Source organism: Podarcis raffonei, chromosome 18, assembly GCF_027172205.1.
Source record: "Podarcis raffonei isolate rPodRaf1 chromosome 18, rPodRaf1.pri, whole genome shotgun sequence".
NCBI lineage: Eukaryota > Metazoa > Chordata > Lepidosauria > Squamata > Lacertidae > Podarcis > Podarcis raffonei.
Genome location: NC_070619.1, coordinates 3,138,385 through 3,160,633, shown reverse-complemented (window position 1 = coordinate 3,160,633; position 22,249 = coordinate 3,138,385). Strand labels below are relative to the sequence as shown.

Sequence of the window (22,249 nt, the reverse complement as noted above, 5' to 3'; positions counted from 1 at the left end):
ACAGGCGCGCGACTGCGCAGGCGTAGGAACGGGCAGAATAGAAGGAGGGGGGGGGAGGAGGAGGAGGACGGCTTGCGGATCGGCGGATCGGACGCAGCGCGCACGCGCGAGCGAGAAGTGGGCTGGACGGAGAGAGAAAAGAACTCGGGATGCAACAACGCGCACGCGCAAAATACAGTAGAAAGAAAGGGAGAGGGGATGGAAGGGGAGGCTTGCGGGAGGACTGGAGGAGGCGCAGCGCGCATGCGCGAAACAAAAGGTGGGTGGTGAGAGGGAGAGATTGGTTTTGCGCATGCGCAAACTTGGAAATGGGCAGAATAGGTGGGAAACGAGGAGGGGATTGGCTCGCGAGAGACGAGTAGAGAGAGCCGCAGCGCGCAGACTCGGCAGCGGAGGGGGGGAAATGAAACGAGGCGACAAGGCGCATGCGCTGCGCTTCCTCATCTCTTATCACACACATCCCTCCGTTGCTTTTCGCCGCAGGCGCAGAAAGGTGTTTTTGTGCCCCCTCCTCTATCTCAAGCAGGCTTCGTAGCGCATGCGCAATGCTTTATCTCCTTTCTCAGACCCTTCTTGCTTGGTAGGCCGCCCCCCCCATATTTAAACCTCCCCCTCTCTCAATTTCTTGATTAGTTTAAGCCTCCAACACACACAACCTGCTCTTGTTGCTCCACATCTGACAAGAGATAGCCATACTAAATTATGAGGAAAAAATGGAGCCTCCACAGCCAGGAGCAGTCTACCCCAAAATGATGGCACTAAAATGAAAAGCCACAGCAGAGGGGAGGCTGCTTATTCTGATGTTCAGTGACAGGCTGCCTCTGATCATTTTATCGTTTTATTTAACAATATATGTTGTTGTTTAGTCTATCTTCGTGACCCCCTGGACCAGAGCACGCCAGGCACTCCTGTCTTCCACTGCCTCCCACAGTTTGGTCAAACTCATGCTGGTAGCTTCAAGAACACTGTCCAATCATCTTGTCTTCTGTCGTCCCCTTCTCCTTGTGCCCTCCATCTTACCCAACGTCAAGAGTTTTTTCCAGAGAGTCTTATCTTCTCATGAGGTGGCCAAAGTATTGGAGCCTCAGCTTCAGTATAACAATATATAAAGGTAAAGGGACCCCTGACCATTAGGTCCAGTCGTGTCCAACTCTGGGGTTGCGGCGCTCATCTCGCTTTACTGGCCGAGGGAGCCGGCGTACAGCTTCCGGGTCATGTGGCCAGCAGGACTAAGCCACTTCTGGCGAACCAGAGCAGCACACGGAAACGCCGTTTACCTTCTCGCCAGAGCGGTACCTATTTATCTACTTTCATTTTGAGGTGCTTTCAAACTGCTAGGTTGGCAGGAGCAGGGACTGAGCAATGGGAGCTCACCCCATCGTGGGGATTCGAACCGCTGACCTTCTGATCGGCAAGTCCTAGGCTCTGTGGTTTAACCCACAGCATCACCCGCGTCCCTATAACAATATATAGATAGATATAAATATGTGGATTGAAATCAACTCATTTCTGCTCAGTCAGACCCATTGAAATGAATGGACCTAAGTTAGTCCTATCCAGGAATCTCTGAGCAGGGCTAGTTCTGGATGAACCCCGCATCTCTTAAATCGTTTACATAACATGGTGCAAAATAGTCATTTTAAAAATAAAAATTAGAAACATACAAAATTATCAGAATACAGATAAATCCTATGAAGTCTCTCTGCAGAAACAAGACATTTCAGATATTGGTCTCTGGTACCACCATGAATTTCCCATAATCCTCTTTAGGAGCCATCTCATCTGAAAAGACCATGGCGACATGCAGTGGCGGAGAGTTCTGAAAGTCAACCTTTCTGTGTATTTGAAGCAGTTGCCTTCATCGATGCAAAGCACACCTTGTATAAGGACTCTAGTCCCATGTTAATGGAGCATTAATTTAAGTGGGTCAGATCCATGGGCTTGTTAGCCATGCCAATTCTCTTTTAAATGTGTAAACTCAAAGCATGACTAATTTTGGAGACAACTCCATGTTTTTATTTCTAGCAACCTTCCATCTCTTCGTGTTTTGTCATGTTTTGGCCAGTCTCCACAATGGGGGGGACGGGACCATATGCAGTTTTGTTTTTCACTAGGAGTCAGCCCTCGGCCCAAATGGCACGGAGGAGGCAAGACAGGCTTTTTCAGTGCCACAAATCTGACAGAAGCACAAGCACACTTTTGTACCCCTTCTGCGCTGAGAACTTAAGGAGAGCGCTGCTGGACACCACCACCACCAAGAACGAAACTCTGGCAGAAAACACCCCAGGTACTTTTCACAGAGCAGTATCAAAACTCATTTTTATTGTAAATAAAGACCAGCGAGTTCTTGCAGCATGGAGGTTGCAGTTCGAAAGGAGGCGAAGTGGTTGTAGACCCACAAATGAGTGCGCAGGCACGCTGTGTGAGAGAGAACAAGCACACCCCTCCTGGCCAACCTAAACTGACTTAGATCTTATCCTCCCGTCCCATTCCCCAAATCCAGAGAAGGATACCCAGGAAAGCAGGATTGAGGCAGTCACAAAGCTACGTGAGAAGTACCTTACACCTGCAATTTATGTTCCTTTTGACACACTGTTGTTAAGTGCTGCAATTTCCCTGCAGTAACTTACCTCTCTTTTGCACAGGCTTCCTCAAACTGGTGTCCACAGGTTGAATTTTTTACTACCGTCAGCTCCAGCCTGTGCTGGTTGGGTCCAGTGTTTGATATTCCCCAGAACTTTGAAGTGGGGTGACTTTTACCCATCGCAACCATGTGGAGATCTCTGGGTGCCAGACTGGCAACTGACATCTCCCTCTGACGGGCCCCTCCAGCTTCCTTAAGCAGGTCAGCAGAAGAGCTGAATTATTTTGCATTTAACTCCCACCCGCTCCCATTAATCCCTAAACGACCCTGTGAGGTGGACTAAGAGGCTGGGACTGACTCCCGGGTCGCCCAGTGAGCTTCATGACTGAGTGGGGATTTGAACCCTGATCTCCCAGGTGTGACACTCTAACCACTGCACCACCCTGCCTTCCTAGAGTCCTCCTGCTAGGGGGAAGCTCTATAAATTAAGTAGGTAAATAAACAGAGGGAAAGCAAAAGGGACGCGGGTGGCGCTGTGGGTTAAACCACAGAGCCTAGGACTTGCCGATCAAAAGGTCGGCGGTTTGAATCCCCGCGATGGGGTGAGCTCCTGTTGCTCCATCCCTGCTCCTGCCAACCTAGCAGTTCGAAAGCACATCAAAGTGCAAGTAGATAAATAGGTAGCACTCTGGCGGGAAGGTAAACGGCATTTCCGTGTGCTGCTCTGGTTCGCCAGAAGCGGCTTAGTCATGCTGGTCACACGACCCAGAAGCTGTACGCCGGCTCCCTTGGCCAGTAATGCGAGATGAGCGCCGCAACCCCAGAGTTGGACACGACTGGACCTAATGGTCAGGGGTCCCCTTTACCCTTTACCTAAAATGTCACTTACAGAAGGATCTGAAAGATTTCCCTTGAAGCATTAATTTGTTTTATTCTGGATTGTTTCATTTGAAGTTTTCATGTGTTGCAAACCATTTTGAGATTATTTCTTTGAAATATAAACCGGTATGGAAATGAAATGAACAGTAATAATAAATCTCATTGGAGTAAAAAAAAATAATTGTGCGTTTTAAAACTCTCAAGTTAAAACCACACAAAAAACAAGTCTTTCGGTTAGAAATCTCATCCCACTTCAAAGTTCGGGACCACCGACACATGCAGAACACATCCTCTGGAAAAAATGCTGCATTTCAAATAAGTAAATCTCTGCATCTTCCCTCCCCCTTACTTTACTTTCCTGTGAGAGGGGAGAGGAGGGGAGCCTCCCGCTCGAACATTTTTAAGTGCATCAAAATAATTTGGAACGTCAACGCATCGAAACGTGCTTAGAAAAGCCTGCTTTAATTTCACATCTTGGCAGGGAGGGGTGGGAATTTCTCCAAGAGTTTGTTAAGACAGAAGCGAAAAAGCTGACTAGCAAAAGGCATGAGCGGCCAGGGATGCATTCTTGCCCGTTCCAAACAGCTCGCTTTGTTTTGTGGGTTTGTAGCTTGTTCCATCCTATAAGCCGAGGCTCAGGCCTGTGCGGTTAAAATGCATTAAGAGAGTCTCAGATGCAGCCAGCAGCAACACTACAGCACAGGGGCTACTATAGCTCTGGGAGCAACTACAGAGGAGGAGCTGTGCTAACTCCATGGAATATAATCATGGAGGATAAGGCATGGCAACCTCTGGCCAGCTCCACTACCCAGCAGGACCCCTCTAGAAACATAGGAAACTAAGTATAGAGTAGGACGCTTGGTCCATTTAGGTTGGTATTGTCTACTCTGACCGGCAGAAACAGCTTTCCATGGTTTGAGGCAGGGAGTTTTCCCTAGCCCTACCTGGAGTTTCCACTGGGATTGAACCAGGGACGCTTTAGTGGAGACTTCTGCACTGCAGGGGGTTGGACTAGATGACCCACAGGACCCCGTCCAACTCTACAATTCTGTGTTTCTACAATCTACGTGCAAAGCACAAAAATGTTTCCTGTCTTTTGAGCAGCAAGCTTGCCACCAGGCACAAATGTTCCCATGATACCGCAGGGCAGCAGTGCACTATAGGCATTGTAGGAAATTAAAAATGGCAGGTTCAAGGCCAGTTTAAAAATGAAAGGGGAGGTCGCCCAAGGGTGCAGGGTGGACTGTCAGGGGCTGGCAGTTGCCCAGGGGCAGTGTATGGTGATGTGAGACCGGGCAGAACGGGGTCTTGTCTACAGTGGCTCCCTGTTTGTGGAAAGCTCACTTGGTACCTTCATTATACACCTTTTAGGCACCAGGCAAAATTGTTCCTCTTAAACCAGGCCTTTGGCTGATTAACAATGCCCTCCCTTTTAAATGTGTTGCGGGAGGGGAGATTATTAGATTGTTGTTATTATTTTTATTATGCGTTTTGTGTTTTTTATGTTGCAACTTTACATTGTGAACTGCTCCAGAGATCTTCAAGCAGAAGGCAGCATACAAATTTAATAAATAATAATCTACACTTATTCGGAATCAGTCCAACCCAGAAAGCACCTCCTTGGCCCATCTTTGGCCCAGACCAGAGTTACTCCTACAGCAACAGAGTTAAGGTGTGTTGCAGCGGGGGGGGGGGGGGGCAGCCAGCTGACTTGGGAAAAGCAGCCCCAAGCAACTTAAAACTGGGAAATCTGGGGGAGCATTGCTGTCCTGCGAGAACAACATGGGGAAGCAGGGTGGCAGCACCAACCTTAAGCTCAATTTCTTTTTCTGCCCGTTATCGTGCTGTGCTAGGCGCTGCACAATTGCTAATTGCGTTTGAATTGCTTTATTCCTTACATGTTGTTTTGAATATCCCAATTCTAGCTTCCTGTTCCATTTTGGTGCTAATCCTCTCCACTCCTCTCAGGCCACTTAAGGCGACAGAGCAGCAGCTTCTATTGCCGTTCCTTCAGGGACACGCAGCGGACCACCGGGACAAAGCTCGTGGGCCGCCGGTGGTCCACAGAACGCGGCTTGGGAACTCCTTCTACGGTTTTTGAGAAAGAAGACTGCCCAAACTGGTGTGTGATGTACTTGTGTTTAAAATGTGCTTTTCGGGGGGGGGGGGGGATGAACAGGCACACCTGCTAGGATGAGATCACACATTTTTCATCTCCTCTGTGAGTTCCTCCACCCCAGCCAGCCGCCTCATCCTCCTTTATTGCTTTTTTGGAAGTTCAGGATGTCCTTAGTTTTTTTTTCCCTTTTCTTTTAAACTGTCCAGACCAAACAAACTCACATGCACCAATGCTCTGGGGTGCAGTTCATAATTTTGGGGGGTGGAGGGGAGGAGAAAGGAGCTTCTTTTTAAAATAAAAAAATACCTGCAAGAAGGGGGGGAGGAGTTAATGGGGAGCAGCACCCATCCCTTCTTGTACAAACCCCACCACAATCCTAGCTCAGTCTTCCTTAGAACCTCCTCCAACCCAGCAGGGACGGAACACAAGTTGTCGAAAAGTTATGGAGGACAAGAGGGTAAGGTGGAAGACCTTGCTCGCCTGCCATGGACACAAAACATTTTATTTTCCAAAACGGGGCAGGCCAGAATGTATATCTTTGATGGCATGCGATGCCTCGGGAGACTGGGCTGAAGTCTCAGGGTGGTCACCTCCGAGCTGTGGTCTGTGGCAGGATGACCGGCACGCAGGCAATGCCAGCGAAAGACTCTGGGAAGTGCAAGTCCCTCTCCCACTCATCCGTCTCTGTGTTGTACACCTGTATGATGCTGGTCACGTTGTTCAGGTGCCAGTTGTACCCCCCGACAATGTAGATCTTTTTCTCCAGCAGGCAGCAGCCCGCCTCGGACTGCCCCGCCCGCATGGGGCTAACCGTCGTCCACTGGTTGGCTTCGGGGACGTAGTACTCCACCGCCAGGACATCAAAGCAGCGGTCGACGTGGTCCATGCGGCCCCCGAGCGAGTAGATCCTGCTGTTGGCGCTGACCATCGCATGCAGGACTCGTGGCTCGTTCATGGGGGCCTTGAACTCCCACTGGTCCATGGCGGGGTCGTAGCAGTGCAGGGCCTTCTTGTCCTCGACCGAGATCCCGTAGCCGCCCGATATGTACAGCCTGCCCCCCACCGCGGCCCCAGCGTGCCCCCACGTCCTGCGCTTGAGCGAGCACACGTAGCTCCACTCGTTGGTCCGCGGGCAGTACCTCTCCACCGAGGCCAAGCTGCCGGAGCGGTTCCTGCCCCCCGTGGCGTAGACCATGCCGTGCAGGACATTCAGCTGGAACTGGATCCGGCTCTCCTGCATGGCCTGGATGCGCAGCCACTGGTTCAGGTGCGGGTCGTAGCGGTAGCAGGCGTCGACCGCCCCCTCACCACTGCGGTACTGCAGGTGCTGTCCACCAACCACGTAGACAAAGTTGTCCAGCAGCGCCACGCAGGTGTGGCTGCTGCCCACTTCCATTTCCGTCAGCTCCTTAAACTGCCGGGCGCTGCCGTCCGGCAGGTAGTAGACCTTGCTGCTCACGGTGCGGTCGTTGTCCGTGTAGGGCGTGCCACCAAAGGTGATGAGGGAGAGCACGTCCGAGCGGATGGCGGTGCGGGGAGACTGCATCTCGTGCTGCCGGAAGGGCAGGATCTGGTAGTTGAAAGCCTCCAGGAGGTACTGCCGGCACAGGACGTCTTCCACCATGATGTCCAAGGTCTGGACGTGGTCCACCAGCTCGGAGGACTTCATAAGCGGGAAGCGGATGTGGCAGAGGACCTGGCTGGCGTTGCCGCGGCGCGCTGGGTCGTACTGCAGCCAGCGGATGGCGGCCCGGAAGAGGTCGATCTCGCTACAGCTCTTGAGCTTGTTGCTCTGGAGGAAGAAGACAAGGCGCTCAAGGGGAAGGTGGAGGAAGTCCTCCTCCTCGGAAATCTGGAGGAAGTGGCGGAAGGTGAAGGCGTCCACCGACTCCTTCAAGGAAGCAAGGCTGAAGGTGGTGGCCATCTGCCCGATGTTGAGGCAGGTCTCGACGCTCATGGCAGACTTGAGGAACTCCTCGCACAGCTCCACCACTGGCACCATCTGCAGGAAGACGGCCGCCCCGAGGACATCCTGGATGCAGTCCAGGTCCAGCGTCACTTCGGCGCTGTAGGCGAACTCGATGATGTGCTTCAAGCCCTTCGCAGAGACGCCTTTCAGCTCAATCACATCCTGGTTGGCTTCCCGCATTCCGCCAGTGAACATGGCCCTAGATGTCAAAGAGCCCAAGAGAGAGAGGAGAGTGTTCAGATTCACCATTCCTAGCTGTCAATACAGGCAGCTTCCCTAAAGGCTGCTGAGTGACTCCCGTTTCCACCAAGTTAAAGTTATCCTTTTAACCCATCAACCAACTCTAGTAGTAGTAAAGGGTAAAGGGACCCCTGACCATTAGGTCCAGTCGCAGACGACTCTGGGGTTGTGGCGCTCATCTTGCTTTACTGGCCGAGGGAGCCGGCGTACAGCTTCCGGGTCATGTGGCCAGCAGGACTAAGCCGCTTCTGGCGAACCAGAGCAGCGCACAGAAACACCATTTATCTTCCCACCAGAGCAGTACCTGTTTATCTACTTGCACTTTGACGTGCTTTCGAACTGCTAGGTGGGCAGGAGCAGGGACCGAGCAACGGGAGCTCACCCCGTCGTGGGGATTCGAACCACCGACCTTCTGATCAGCAAGTCCTAGGCTCTGTGGTTTAATCCACAGAGCCACCCGCGTCCCATAGTAGTAGTAGTATTTAACAAATAAGCAATTCAGTAACATTTTAAATTTACCAATCAATCATTCCAGCTATGACTTCCCCTCCCACCCTCCCTGGTTCCCTCAAAATTTGAATTTATGTGGCATATTATAGTTACTCTATATGTTCACCCTATCTCACAAGTGAAAGAAAAAGTTCGCTGTCACTGCTATTCTTACTCAAATCCTATTTGCGTTTTAACATCTTTACACTGAGTTTTTAAGTATTCTGCAAAATATTTTCCAATTGTTGCATATTATTTAGGCGCCAGGCAAAAGTATTCCTTTTCTACCAGGCCTTACTTTGACTTTTAATTATCCATAGCCTCTTTGATTGGATAGGATGGTTCACTCCTACCTTTGTGTTTTCTTTTGTGCTGTACATGTATGTGTTTTAAGTTACCTTGGTAAAGAAAGTGGCCAATAAATTTAATAAATAATAGCAAAAAATAATAAAATGTAAGAATCTTTGCAGCTGCCTCCCTCCCTAGAGAAATCAGCCCTGACCCTTCTCTGATGGCTTTTCACCACTTTCTATTCTGACCAGCGTTCAGCTTTTCTGGAGCCCTGAAATTGTTGGCATATTTAGGCGAAATGTCGGCGAACTGTCCAAGCATCCTCTTGAGATGCTACCAGACAGGAAAGGGCTTGGCAGACAGGTAAATGAAAAGGGAGCCGACTAACAACAGGGGTCTGTGGGAAGAAGAGAATTTGTCGCTCTTTTGTCTAAGCTCAGCCCAGATGTAGGTCAATTTTATTCTTCAATCGAAGCGCTGAGTTCCCTCCCCACAGCTCAGTGACCGGCTAAGCCACTAAATGGTTATTGTTCATCAGGGGCAACAAATGGAAGCTTTATGCATTATGACGCCGGCATATCTTAAGCTGCTGTGGAGCGGGAGGAAGGCTTTTTATCAACAACGGCAAGCTAAAAGTCCAGAAAGGCACGGTCAAATAATCCTGGTGTCGTTAGAAGACGACACTTCGTAGCCCTGAAATCCAGATTAAAGAAACAAGAGGCGAAAAGCTTTTCAGAGCCGCCTCTCCCTCGCCCCCTTGCCCTAAATTGGGGCAAGGCGGGGGGACAGAAAGGGAGGGACATGCTACTACTAGATCCTCTACATACCCAAGTTATCAAGGAAGCTCTTGATGCACTTATGGCCCAGCACCGTAAGTGCACAAATTCAGTCGGACAAGAGCCATTAGCCGCTGCCTCCGATAATCACTCGCCTGTTAGGAAGAGCAATAAACCTCTGGGGTTTGATGTTACTAGGGAAACTAACGCCAATAAAGTTAATAATAATAATAATAATAAACCCACACACAAATCTCGGAAGGTAGCCAAAAAAGCAAGGAGGGTGTTAACACCAGCAGCTGCAAGAAGGCGGAGAAAGGGTGGTGAGTGCCAAGTATGGAGTGGCCAGTGTGGGAGATGGGTATTGGGGCTCTTACTCGCCACTTCTGTATGCTCAGAACAACACACACACACCCAGCAGGGACGTGGCCAAGGCTTTGAGCCTAGTAGATCCTCTGCCCCAATGGTGGTGGTAGTTTTCCCCAGCCCCACAGATATCAAGTCTGAAGGGGGAATGCAAAGCAAGCCGCTGTGTGGGTGGGGAGGGGTGAGTCGCCAGGCTGAGAAGCGGGAGCACAGCTGAAGGAATAATAATAATAATAATAATAATAATAATAATAATAATAATAATAATAATATGCTGGGCTGCCCCACCACTCTGGGATGCTCCCAGCAAAATACTGAAAACACAATAAAACAGCAAACATTAAAAACTTCCCTTCAGGTGCTTTCTGAAAGTCAAGATAGTTCTGATTCAGCCTTCCCCAGCCTGGTGCCCTCTGAACTACAGTTCCCACTGCGGCAGCCGCACAACCCTATGGAACCCACAGCCTGCCACTGCAGAGAATCAGGGGCCTCCAGGAAGTTTACAGAATGCCAGCAGCCCTCCGCAGAGGCTGGGCCAAAACGTTCCTGGTAACGCTCCTAAATATCACAGCTAATCATGGGTGCCTCTTTGCTCCTCTTCCACGAAACTCTCCAAGCCCCCTTTTTAAAAGCCATCTAAACTCACGTCCATCGCCACACCTCTGTGAAGATGTGTTCCGTGGAGCACTTTATTTTGCCAGCCATCTTAAAAAGGTAAAGGTACCCCTGCCCGTACGGGCCAGTCTTGACAGACTCTGGGGTTGTGCGCCCATCTCACTCAAGAGGCCAGGGGGCCAGCGCTGTCCGGAGACACTTCCGGGTCATGTGGCCAGCGTGACAAAGCTGCATCTGGCGAGCCAGCGCAGCACACGGAAACACCGTTTACCTTCCCGCTAGTAAGCGGTCCCTATTTATCTACTTGCACCCGGGAGTGCTTTCGAACTGCTAGGTTGGCAGGCGCTGGGACCGAGCAACGGGAGCGCACCCCGCCGCAGGGATTCGAACCGCCGACCTTTCGATCAGCAAGCCCTAGGCGCTGAGGCTTTTACCCACAGCGCCACCCGTGTCCCATGCCTGCCATCTTAGTCGGTGCCAATTCAGTTCTTAAAAGGGGATTAGAAAAACAGGGTGGTGTTCAATTCAGTTTTAATTACAGAGTAAACCTGTTGAAAGGGATGCAGGTGGCACTGTGGGTTAAACCACAGAGCCTAGGACTTGCCGATCAGAAGGTCGGCGGTTCGAATCCCCACGACGGGGTGAGCTCCCGTTGCTCGGTCCCTGCTCCTGTCAACCTAGCAGTTCGAAAGCACCTCAAAGTGCAAGTAGATAAATAGGTACCGCTCCGGCGGGAAGGTAAACGGCGTTTCCGTGCGCTGCTCTGGTTCGCCAGAAGCGGCTTAGTCATGCTGGCCACATGACCCGGAAGCTGTACGCCGGCTCCCTTGGCCAATAAAGCGAGATGAGCGCCGCAACCCCAGAGTCGGTCACGACTGGACCTAATGGTCAGGGGTCCCTTTACCTTAAACCTGCTGAAATCACAGGGCCTAATTTCAATGGCTACTAGCTGGGATGGCTGTGCTCTGTCTCCACAGTCGGAGACAGTAATGTTTCAGAATAGCAGTTGCTGGCGATTGGGGTGAGGAGAGTGTTTTTGCACTCGGGTCCTGCATGTAGGTTTTCCTTCCAGATGTTGTAGGACTACAACTCCCATCATCCCTGGCAATCCCTGGCCACACAGCGGCTCCACATGGGCTCCAGCTGCCTTCTCAGGGACACTGGAAGCTGCCTGACACGGAGTTGGATTATTGGCCCATGTAGCTCAGTAGTGTTCACACTGATTGGCAGGCGCTCTCCGCTGTTGCAAGCAGGAGCCTCTCGCAGCCCTGCCTGCAGGCTGTCCCTGGGACCTTCCGCATGCAAAACAGATGCCCTGCATACCACAGATTTAGGGGCCGTTCTAAGAAGAGAGGTGGGACGCGGGTGGCGCTGTGGGTTAAACCACAGAGCCTAGGACTTGCCGATCAGAAGGTCGGCGGTTCGAATCCCCATGATGGGCTGAGCTCCCGTTGCTCGGTCCCTGCTCCTGCCCACCTAGCAGTTTGAAAGCACGTCAAAGTGCAAGTAGATAAATAGGTACTGCTCCGGCGGGAAGGTAAACGGCATTTCCGTGCGCTGCTCTGGTTCACCAGAAGCGGCTTGGTCATGCTGGCCACATGACCCGGAAGCTGTACGCCGGCTGCCTTGGCCAATAAAGCGAGATGAGCGCCGCAACCCCAGAGTCGGCCACGACTGGACCTAATGGTCAGGGGTCCTTTTACCTTTACTAAGAAGAGATAGTCTCCCTCCCTCCCCCCCTTCACCTAACACCAACAGGGACGGTTTCCTGCACTGTTTCCAGAGAAGACAGTCTGCCTCCTCTGGTGGAAGAACAGTTTTTGAAATTCCCCGGGAGCTAGTCACAGGTCCAACTGCGCCAATGTGGAGATTTCCGGCAACTGACCACCTCTCCATCAAGACAGCTGACTCATGAGCAGCAACAGACACACGTCCTGTGCTTCTGTGCTGCACGATTCATGGACCCCTTTTCTGGGCACCTTAGTCCTCCATCACCACATCAAGGAAAGTAAGTGCAGGGCTGAGTACAGAGATAGTTGACTGTGCTGTAGCCTTTCCACAGGCCACCTAAATGGAGCTCACACACCAGTTTAAAAACCTCTGCTTTAGTCCATAGTTAATGCCATCTCCATTTCCATTTCCACTGTGTGTGTTTCTCCTTCTTGCATATTGGGACAAATGAACTGTTCTAAGAGCAAGCTACAGTCAAGCAATGAAGTGGAGATCATAGAATTGTAGCGCTGGTAGGGACCCGGAGGGCCATCTAGTCCAACCCCCCCAACATGCTGCAATATGTGATAAAGGGTCTTTTTAGTTCTTCTCTCTCTATTCTTTTTTTTCCTTTTCTTTCTCCTTTCCATACAATTGTGTTTTGTATTTTCTAACATGCGAGTTTCAGTGTTATTGTTTTATATGTTTTAAAACTTTCAATAAAATTGTTTTGTGGTTTTTTTTTAAGTATCTCAGTCAGGGTTGGAGATTGGGAGAAGAGGTAGGCACCCAGGTGAGAGATGGGGGAGCCTGCCTTTCAATGTGTGGGTAAATGATAAGATATGCATAATATAAATGTGATAAAGGGTCTTTTCAGTTATTCTTCCAGTCTACTCTTTTTTCCTCTTTCTCTTTTCTGTACAATAGTGTTCTGTATTTTCTTATAAACGAGTTTCAGTGTTATTGTTTTTCAATAAAATTGTTATAAAAAGAAAGAGACATTCCGTTGTGGCAAGCGTAAGCTTGGTTTAAGGTACCATATCTGAGCTCCAGGGACATGGGTGGCGCTGTGGGTTAAACCACTGAGCCTAGGACTTGCTGATCAGAAGGTCGGCAGTTCGAATCCTGGCGACGGGGTGAGCTCCTGTTGCTTGGTCCCTGCTCCTGCCAACCTAGCAGTTCGAAAGCACGTCAAGCTGCAAGCAGATAAATAGGTACCACTCCGGCGGGAAAGTAAACGGCGTTTCCATGCGCTGCTCTGGTTTGCCAGAAGCGGCTTAATCATGCTGGCCCCATGACCCGGAAGCTGTACGCCGGCTCCCTCGGCCAATAAAGCGAGATGAGCGCCGCAACCCCAGAGTCGTCCGCGACTGGACCTAATGGTCAGGGGTCCCTTTACCTTTACTATCTGAGCTCCTAACGCTGGAGCAGAGGTGAGGGGGTGCTCCGGGTCTCTCACCTGAAGTAGTCACTGCAGGCAGCCAGGACAACTTTGTGGACCTGGAACACCTCGTTGTTGATGGTGAGGATGACATCCAGCAGCTGGGCCTGAGCCCGGAGGGAGGCCAAGCCGTGCAGGAGTGTCGCGCTGTGGCCCGGGGCGGAGAAAGTGCATTTCAAAGTGCTGCTCTTGTCTGCCGTGCTGCGAGGACGAGGGGGTGATATGGGTGGAAAGAGGAAACAAAGAGAGAGGCTTTCAAACTGCTGGCCTGTATAACTGACACAATCAGGGCTGCAGGAAGGTGAGCAGAGCTCGGCAGCACGCCTGTATCAGGCCAAAGGGGGCCCATGCAGCCCAGCATCCCCCCTCCCACAAGGCCTATGATGCCCTCCTGGAATTGTAGAGTTGGAAGAGAGCCCCAAGGGTCATCCAGTCCAACCCCCTGCAATGCAGGAATCTCAGCTAAAGCATTCAGGACAGATGGCCATCCAACCTCTACTTAAAAACCTCCAAGAAAGTCCACAGCAACCCAGGGAGACCATTCCACTGTCAAACAACTCTCACCGTCAGGAAGTTTTTCCTGATGCTTACTCGAAATCTCCTGTAACTTGAAGCCATGGGTTCAGGTCCTACCCTCTGGAGCAGGAGAAAACAAGCTAGCTCCATTTTCCATCTGACAGCCCTTGAGGTAGTTGAAGATGGCTATCCTATCTCCTCTTAAGTCTCCTCTTTTCCATGCTAAACATACCTAGCTCCTTCAACCATTCCTTACAAGGCTTGATTTCCAGACTCTTGATCATCTCCTCTGCACGACTTCCAGCTTGTCGACATCCTTCCTAAATTGTGGCGCCCAGGACTCCAGGTGTGGTCTGACCAAGGCAGAACAGAGTGGTCTATTCTGAACATCTGCCTTGCACTCAGAGGGTCACTGGTTCAATTGCTGGTGTCTCCAGGCACAGCTGGCAAAAAACTTCTGCCTGAAACCCTGGAGAAGTAGTGGCGCCTGCCTGTGAAACACCGTCCCATCAGATGCCAAGGCAATAAGCAGCTATCTTACTTTTAAAAGACATCTGAAGGCAGCCCTGTTTAGGGAAGTTTTTAATGTTTAATGCTGCAAGGTAAAAGCAAAGGGACCCCTGACCATTCGGTCCAGTCGTGGCCGACTCTGCAGTTGCAGCGCTCATCTCTCTTTACTGGCCGAGGGAGCCAGCGTACAGCTTCCAGGTCATGTGGCCAACATGAGTAAGCCGCTTCTGGCAAACCAGAGCAGCGCACGGAAACGCCGTTTACCTTCCAGCTGGAGCCAAACCTATTTATCTACTTGCACTTTGAGGTGCTTTCGAACTGCTAGGTTGGCAGGAGCAGGGACCGAGCAACGGGAGCTCACCCCGTCGTGGGGATTCGAACCGCTGACCTTCCGATTGGCAAGTCCTAGGCTCTGTGGTTTAACCCACAGCGCAACCCGCATCCCGTTTAACGCTGTACTGTGTTTTTAATATTCGGTTGGGAGCCGCCCAGAGTGGCTGAGGAAACCCAGCCAGATGGGCGGGGTATAAATAAATTATTATTACTACTATTATTATTATTAGAACTGCCACTGCCAGTCAGTGTAGATGATCTTGAGCTGGAGGGACCTGGTATAGGGCAGGTATCCCAACAGATTGCTAAGTAAAGCTTGGTTCCCAAGCCTGCTCCAACCAAAGAGCAAGCAGGGGTCTTTTCACAATTCAGCCACAACTTCTCAGACTGGCACCTACCTGAACATTCTGGGACCACCAGCATTAGGTGCCATGAGAAGAATGAAAGCAAACTGCAGCTGCCAGCTGAGGCAGATGGATTCCCCCTGCCCCCTGAGCTGGGCTGAAGTGGCCATTATGACAGCGTCCAGGTGAGGTGCCCCTGGCTAGCTCACAGGACTAGGGCTTGGAAGCAGGAAGCAGGGTTCCCAAATCTCTCCCGCTGAATATGCTGGGACATCCACAACCCCTTGCATCGGCTAGCTTTTTTGTAATCCTTACCAGAACCTTCTCTCCTAGAAGGTCCATTTGGCCTCCTCTTTTCTGGAACATTTAGTACCCAGGGTTTCCCAAACTTGGGTCTCCAGCTGTTTTTTAAAAACTACAATTCCCATAATCCCTGCTAGCTAGGGATGATGGAAGTTGTAGTTCAAAAACAGCTGGAGAAGCGCAAGTTTGGGAAGCACTGATTTAGGCACATGGTAAGCAACTTTTCTGGATTGTTTTAATTCAGTGACGCTGAACTCTTTTTTTCTGGGGAGGGCCACATTTCCTTGAGGTAACTAACGGGGGGCAGTAAAAAAAATAAGCAGGACACACAGTTCTCCCACACACACTCTCTGCCACCCCATGTCCCTTGCTAGCGCCCAGAATGAAATTTGATGCCCTGTTAATTTGGGGGGGGGGCTTTTAAATCAAGTTTTCGAAACACAGTAAAAGAAACAAACCAATCTACAGGAAATACAGTAAAGAGAATAAACTAAAGTAAGAAGAAACAGAAAAAGAAAGGACCAGATCCCCCTTATCACTATATCTTAACTTTCATCCCCTACAGAGGAATGGCTCACCCCATTTCAATTAACTCTTGATTGATAGGTTGTTCTGTTAAAATTGTTTAGTAAAAATATTTTTTTAAAAAACAACAACTCTTTCTTCCCTGCTGCTGTTGGATGGTATTACAGTAGTGATGTGTCCATTTTCCCCTCCCAGTTATTAATCGTATTCTATTGATTTTACTGTACTGTGCACTGCTTACTGTTTTGGGTTTCCCCCATGGGGCCTTTGTGGCTGAAAGGAGGCACAGAAAATCCTAAACAGAACAAGTTCAACGAACAAACTCATAAGACAGATCAGCACTGAAATGATCCCATTATGATACAACAAAGCTATGATGACGTTTGTGAACAAGCTATTCTTTCTGATTCCTTTTGATTCGAGATGTGCAGAAGCAGTTAGAAGACTAAGGGAAATTGTTTATAGAATCATAGAGTTGGAAGGGACTACTAGGGTCATCCAGTCCCACCCCCTGCAACTCAGGAATCTTTTGCCTGAGGTGGTGCTTGAACCCATGACCCCGAGATTAAGAGTCACAAGCTCTACTGACTGAGTTCTCCCAGCTGCTTGGTAGAATGAACTGTGGTTTGGCTTAATGCACATTTCGTGTGTATGTGGAAAATAATCCTAATCCTACCCTACGACCCTTAACTTTTTTCCATCAGAGGCTTTGATGAGCACAAGATGCATCATTCTAGATTTGTACTGCAGCAGCAGCAGCAGCAGAAGTAGTCTTAAACTTTATCCCAGGCACACAAACCGGAAAATAAAGGAGGGAAGCATTACGCATACTTAAAACCTAATGCTATTCTACTAAACGCTGCTCACTTAGTGCCTCAAGTTACATGCCTGCACAGAAGGCACATTTTCCGCTTCTAAAATGGCAATTAGAATTTTTTTATAAAGCATATATACATATAATACAGTCAGCCTCCTTCAGATAAATTAGCGGTATCCATGGTTACTGAAACAATTCAGATCTTTCACCACCGTACAAAACAAGAGCACACCACCTCTCTTGAGCAAATGCACGGAGTGAGGAGATTCTTAAATCTGGAAAGGATATTTGAAGCCCTATAGGCTAAAACTTAAGTCCTGCAGAGTCTCCCCTTTGGCAGGTGTGTGGTTTTTTTAATGTCCACCAATATGTTTTAAATTGACAAATCGAGAATGCAGCACACTCAGGATCTCTTAAGAGCTAAAGCACAACTGACCTGAGTTAGGAGGCTGCAAGTTTTCACTCTTGCTCAGGAGCAAATACCTGGCTCCACAGATCAGAATGAGACCCATCTACTCTGGTACGTGCCCTAGCTATCCTCCCACTTGGACTACTCTCCGCGGGGCTACCTTTGAAGGTGACTCAGAAACGACAACTAATCCAGAATGCAGCAGCCAGACTGGTGACTGGGAGCGGCTGCCGGGACCATATAGCACAGGATCTATACTGTGCTATATAGTAAAGGATCTATACTGGCTCCCAGTACTTTTCAGAGCACAACTCAAGTGTTGTGCTGACCTTTAAAGCCCTAAACGGCCTTGGCCCTGTATACCTGAAGGAGCGTCTCCACCCCGTCATCCGGCCCAGACACTGAGGGCCTTTTGGTAGTTCCTTCACTGTGAGGAGTTAGGCTACAGGGAACCAGGCAGAGGGCCTTCTTGGTAGTGGCGCCCGCCTTGTGGAACACCCTCCCATCAGATGTCAAGGACATAAAGAACTGCCAGACTCCTAGAAGACATCTGAAAGCAGCCCTGTAGTAGGAGGTCTTATAATGTGTAATGTTTCATTATGTTTTTATATATGTTGGAAGTGTGGCTGGACAACCCAGTCAGATGGGCAGGGTGCAATAAAAATAATTATTATTATTATTATTATTATTATTATTATTATTATTACTACTACTAAGCAAAACTTATATACCACTTGATCATTTGTTTTAAAAAACTAAGAAGCTCTAAGCAGTTCACAACAATATAAAAGAAAACATTAAACACTGTCGATTTTTTTTAAAAAGCAGGTATTAAAAATATTTAAACAATGATTAAAACAAATGGTAGTGCGTTCTCTCTCTAAGTCATCATCTACTTGTCTAGATAGGCTAGCCTAGAATAAAATGTTTTAAGCAGGTGCCGGAAAGAATACAGAGAAGGCGTCTGCCTGATGTCAGCTGCCGGTCAACACAGAGCAGGCAATACCCTGAGCGAGATAGACTCATTATCTGACCTGGGATATAAAAGGCCATTTCCTGTGTTCTGTCTCTCAAGCAGGAGACTGGGGCTTTTGCAACATGGTGGAGGACAACTATCTCCACCTCCAACATCCAGCCTGAAGAAATACTCTGTGAAACCGGAAAGCTTGCTCATTTTTTAGCAAAATACACATAGCCATTCAACAAAGCACTTGAATTTACATACAACAAGCTTACTTGTAATACCTGTCAGAATCCTTCAGCTGAATCGTCGAGGGGTGGGGGGGTAGCTCAGTTGGTAGAGAATGAGGCTTTGAATCTCAGGGTTGTGGGTTCGAGTCCCACACTGGACAAATGATTCCTGCATGGCAGGGGGTTGGACTAGATGACCCTAGGGATCCCTTCCAACCCTACAATTATATGACTCTATGTTGTTTCATGGGCTGTGTTTTAGGAAGGGGGAGTTTATATACATTATTATTATTATTATTATTATTACAGTCATACCTCAGGATGAATACGCTTCAGCTTAAATATTTTTGGAGTGCGTTACTTCCGGGTTTCGCAGCTCGCGCATGCACAGACGGTCAAAATGACGTCACGCGCATGTGCGGAAGCGGCAAAACGCAGCCCACGCACGCACAGACTCATCTTACGTTCGCTTCAGGATGCGAACAGGGCTCCGGAACGGATCCCGTTCGCATCCAGAGGTACCAATGTATTATAATTACAACACCTACTACTACTACTATTCTGTGGTTGATACAACCACAATGGTCAAAATGACAATAAATGTAACATACTAAAATAAAATAGAATTAGTAGCACTAATAATAATATTAATAATAGTAATAATTTATTTATATGCTGCCCCATCTGACTGGGTTGCCCCAGCCACAAATTAGACACGGTAAGTAACAACAACACAACACAACAAAAATATATTGTGATAAAATAATAAATAATATAAAGTAATAATGATAGGAATAAAGCAGTAACAATGATACGATGATAAGGATAATAAATGTAAAATAACAATGATAGGAACAGAATAAAATAAAACTAACAAAGATATAATCAATATGATAACAATATAAAATAATTATGCAAGGCATATGATAAAATAAAGCCGTGAAAATGATATAAATATAATAACGATAAGTGATATAAAATAGTAACGATAGTAACAGGATAAATTCAGAATAGCAGCGATATAATAAATTGCAGAATTGCAGGATCGTGGCGTTGGAAGGGACCCTGAGGATCATCTAGTCCAACCCCCTGTAATGCAGGAATATGCAGCTGCCCCATACGGGAATCGAACCCACAACCCTGGCATTACCAGCACCAGGCTCTAACCAACAACAACCAATACTGCAAAATAACGATATGCATGTGATAAAATAAAAGAGCAACAACGATACCCCAAAGACTGGGACAGCTCAGCAGAGCATGAGACTCTTAATCCCAAGGTTGTGGGTTCGAGTCCCACACTGGGCATTGCAGAGGGTTGAACTAGATGACCCTCAGGGTCCCTCCCACTTCTACAATTCTATACTAAATATGATGATAGCAGCAAATAACGCAGAATAATGACAGAACAGCAACATGCTAAATGCTATGATAATAACAAATAATGCAGTAAAGCAACAACTAACCGATGCACTAAGCATGACAATAATAGCAAAAACGGCGCTAAAAAATATAAAGAAAAATCTTAATAAATGGTGTCCTGCGAGGAAAGCAGAGCAGCAAGAATAACGGGTACCAAATAGTCAAGTGCAGGGAGTTTCCGCATCAAGAGCGGGCGCCCCTCTTCTTCCTCCTCCCTCCTCCTCCCTCTTTCCTCACCTGCTGCTGCCGCCGCCTCCTCCTCCTCCTCCGCCGCTCCCTCCGCCTCCCCCGGCGACGCTGGGCGTGGGCGGCCGCTCGGCGGAGGCGAAGGCTTCGGCCCCTCCGGACTCCGCCATCCTGCCCGGCCCGGCCGCCTCAGGCCTTCGCCAGGCCCGGCTTCCCCTTCCAGGCGACGCCGACGCTGCGCCTCAGAGCAGGCCGGAAGGCGGGACGTGATGACGCGACGGAGGGGGCGGGGCGAGGGGATGAGGGGCGGGACAAGGGGCGGAGTCAAGGCCAGCCCGCCTTTTTCTCGTTTTACCTCAGGAGGAGAGAAAGCTGGACAGCTCGCCTCAGACACGGGCCTCCTCACGTCTCTCTCTCTCTCGATATATTTCTATAAATACCAGTTAAAAAACACACAGGCGCAGGCTTACCTATCACTCTCTCTAATATAAAATATAAAATCTCATCTCTCTAGAGAGATACCCTATATAATATGTAAATATGGCATGTTCTTAAAGAAATGGTGAAGGGACAGGATACCCAAATCCTGTCTGAAATCACCCCAGGCTTCAATAATCACACCAGGCCTCAAAACTGTCCAGAATTCCTTTTGTCTTCTAAAAATCCAAAACAGTTTTTCTCTGCTCTATCACAAGATGCTGTGCAAAAGGCAAAATGTTACTTTTAAAGGCTAATGAATAGGCGCTGTTCATAGCAGGCCTGAGACTGAATCTTATCTCATTCTAGTTGCAACTTCTTGGACATGCTGAACCACTCTCATTCCCCTTTCCTGGGAAGAGTCCCAAGATAGCTTTCTGTTCATGCTCAGAGGAACTCATGGGGCAGGACTCTGGAGAAAGGGGGAGGGAAGGGGTATATATGCTTGTGCACATGACTGTGAATTTCGTGCATGCTTTTTGCGACTTATCACACTTGCTCCTTCTACCAGTTCATGGATGGTAGAAATAAAAGCCTTTTCTCCGAAACTATTCCTTGAGTGTCTGTTGACTCCCCTTTCCCAGGTGCAATATTTTTCCCACCCGAGGGCAAAGCCTCATAAGGCTACAATGGGAGTGCCTGATCACCTCATCTGTCTCCTGAGAAATCTCTATGTGGGACAAGAACTGGATATGGAACAAGTGATTGGTTCAAAATTGGGAAAGGAGTACGGCAAGGCTGTATATTGTCTCCCTGCTTATTTAACTTATATGCAGAATTCATCATGTGAAAGGCTGGGCTGGATGAATCCCAAACTGGAATTAAGATTGCCGGAAGAAATATCAACAACCTCCGATATGCAGAAGACACAACCTTGATGGCAGAAAGTGAGGAGGAATTAAATAACCTTTTAATGAGGGTGAAAGAGGAGAGCGCAAAATATGGTCTGAAGCTCAGCATCAAAAAAACGAAGATCATGGCCGCTGGTCCCATCACCTCCTGGCAAATAGAAGGGGAAGAAATGGAGGCAGTGAGAGATTTTACTTTCCTGGGCTCCATGATCACTGCAGATGGTGACAGCAGCCACGAAATTAAAAGACGCCTGCTTCTTGGGAGAAAAGCATTGACAAACCTAGACAGCATCTTAAAAAGCAGAGACATCACCTTGCCGACAAAGGTCTGCATAGTTAAAGCTATGGTTTTCCCAGTCGTGATGTATGGAAGTGAGAGCTGGACCATAAAGAAGGCTGATCGCCAAAGAATGGATGCTTTTGAATTCTGGTGCTGGAGGAGACTCTTGAGAGTCCCATGGACTGCAAGAAGATCAAACCTCTCCATTCTGAAGGAAATCAGCCCTGAGTGCTCACGGGAAGGACAGATCGTGAAGCTGAGGCTCCAAGACTTTGGCCACCTCATGAGAAGAGAAGACTCCCTGGAAAAGTCCCTGATGTTGGGAAAGATGGAGGGCACAAGAAGAAGGGGACGACACAGGACGAGATGGTGGGACAGTGTTCTTGAAGCTACCAGCATGAGTTTGACCAAACTGCGGGAGGCAGTGGAAGACAGGAGTGCCTGGCGTGCTCTGGTCCAGGGGGTCACGAAGAGGCGGACAGGACTCAACGACTAAACAACAACCACAATCAGTTTAAAAGCACACAGGCACAGACCTCTCTCTCTCGATATATTTATATAAATATCAGTTAAAATGCACACAGGTGCAGACTTGCCTGTCCCTCT

The 22,249-nt window shown here is 48.8% G+C and overlaps 1 protein-coding gene across 2 annotated transcripts; it reads right to left on the bottom strand.

Moving 5' to 3' along the window:
• Nucleotides 1–6,022: 6,022 nt before the first annotated feature.
• Nucleotides 6,023–20,285, bottom strand: KLHL26 (kelch like family member 26). 2 transcript variants are annotated; one of them, XM_053372490.1, is made up of 3 exons: nt 20,087–20,285; nt 13,498–13,680; nt 6,023–7,750 (listed from the first exon to the last, which is right to left on the bottom strand). In XM_053372490.1, the coding sequence occupies exons 1-3, from the start codon at nt 20,203–20,205 to the stop codon at nt 6,169–6,171; spliced, it is 1,884 nt and encodes a 627-aa protein (XP_053228465.1). In that variant the 5' UTR covers nt 20,206–20,285; the 3' UTR covers nt 6,023–6,168. The 2 variants fall into 2 exon arrangements, with proteins under 2 accessions (XP_053228465.1, XP_053228466.1); XM_053372491.1 differs by lacking the exon at nt 20,087–20,285 and adding an exon at nt 15,237–15,781.
• Between the last annotated feature and the right edge of the window lie 1,964 nt (nt 20,286–22,249).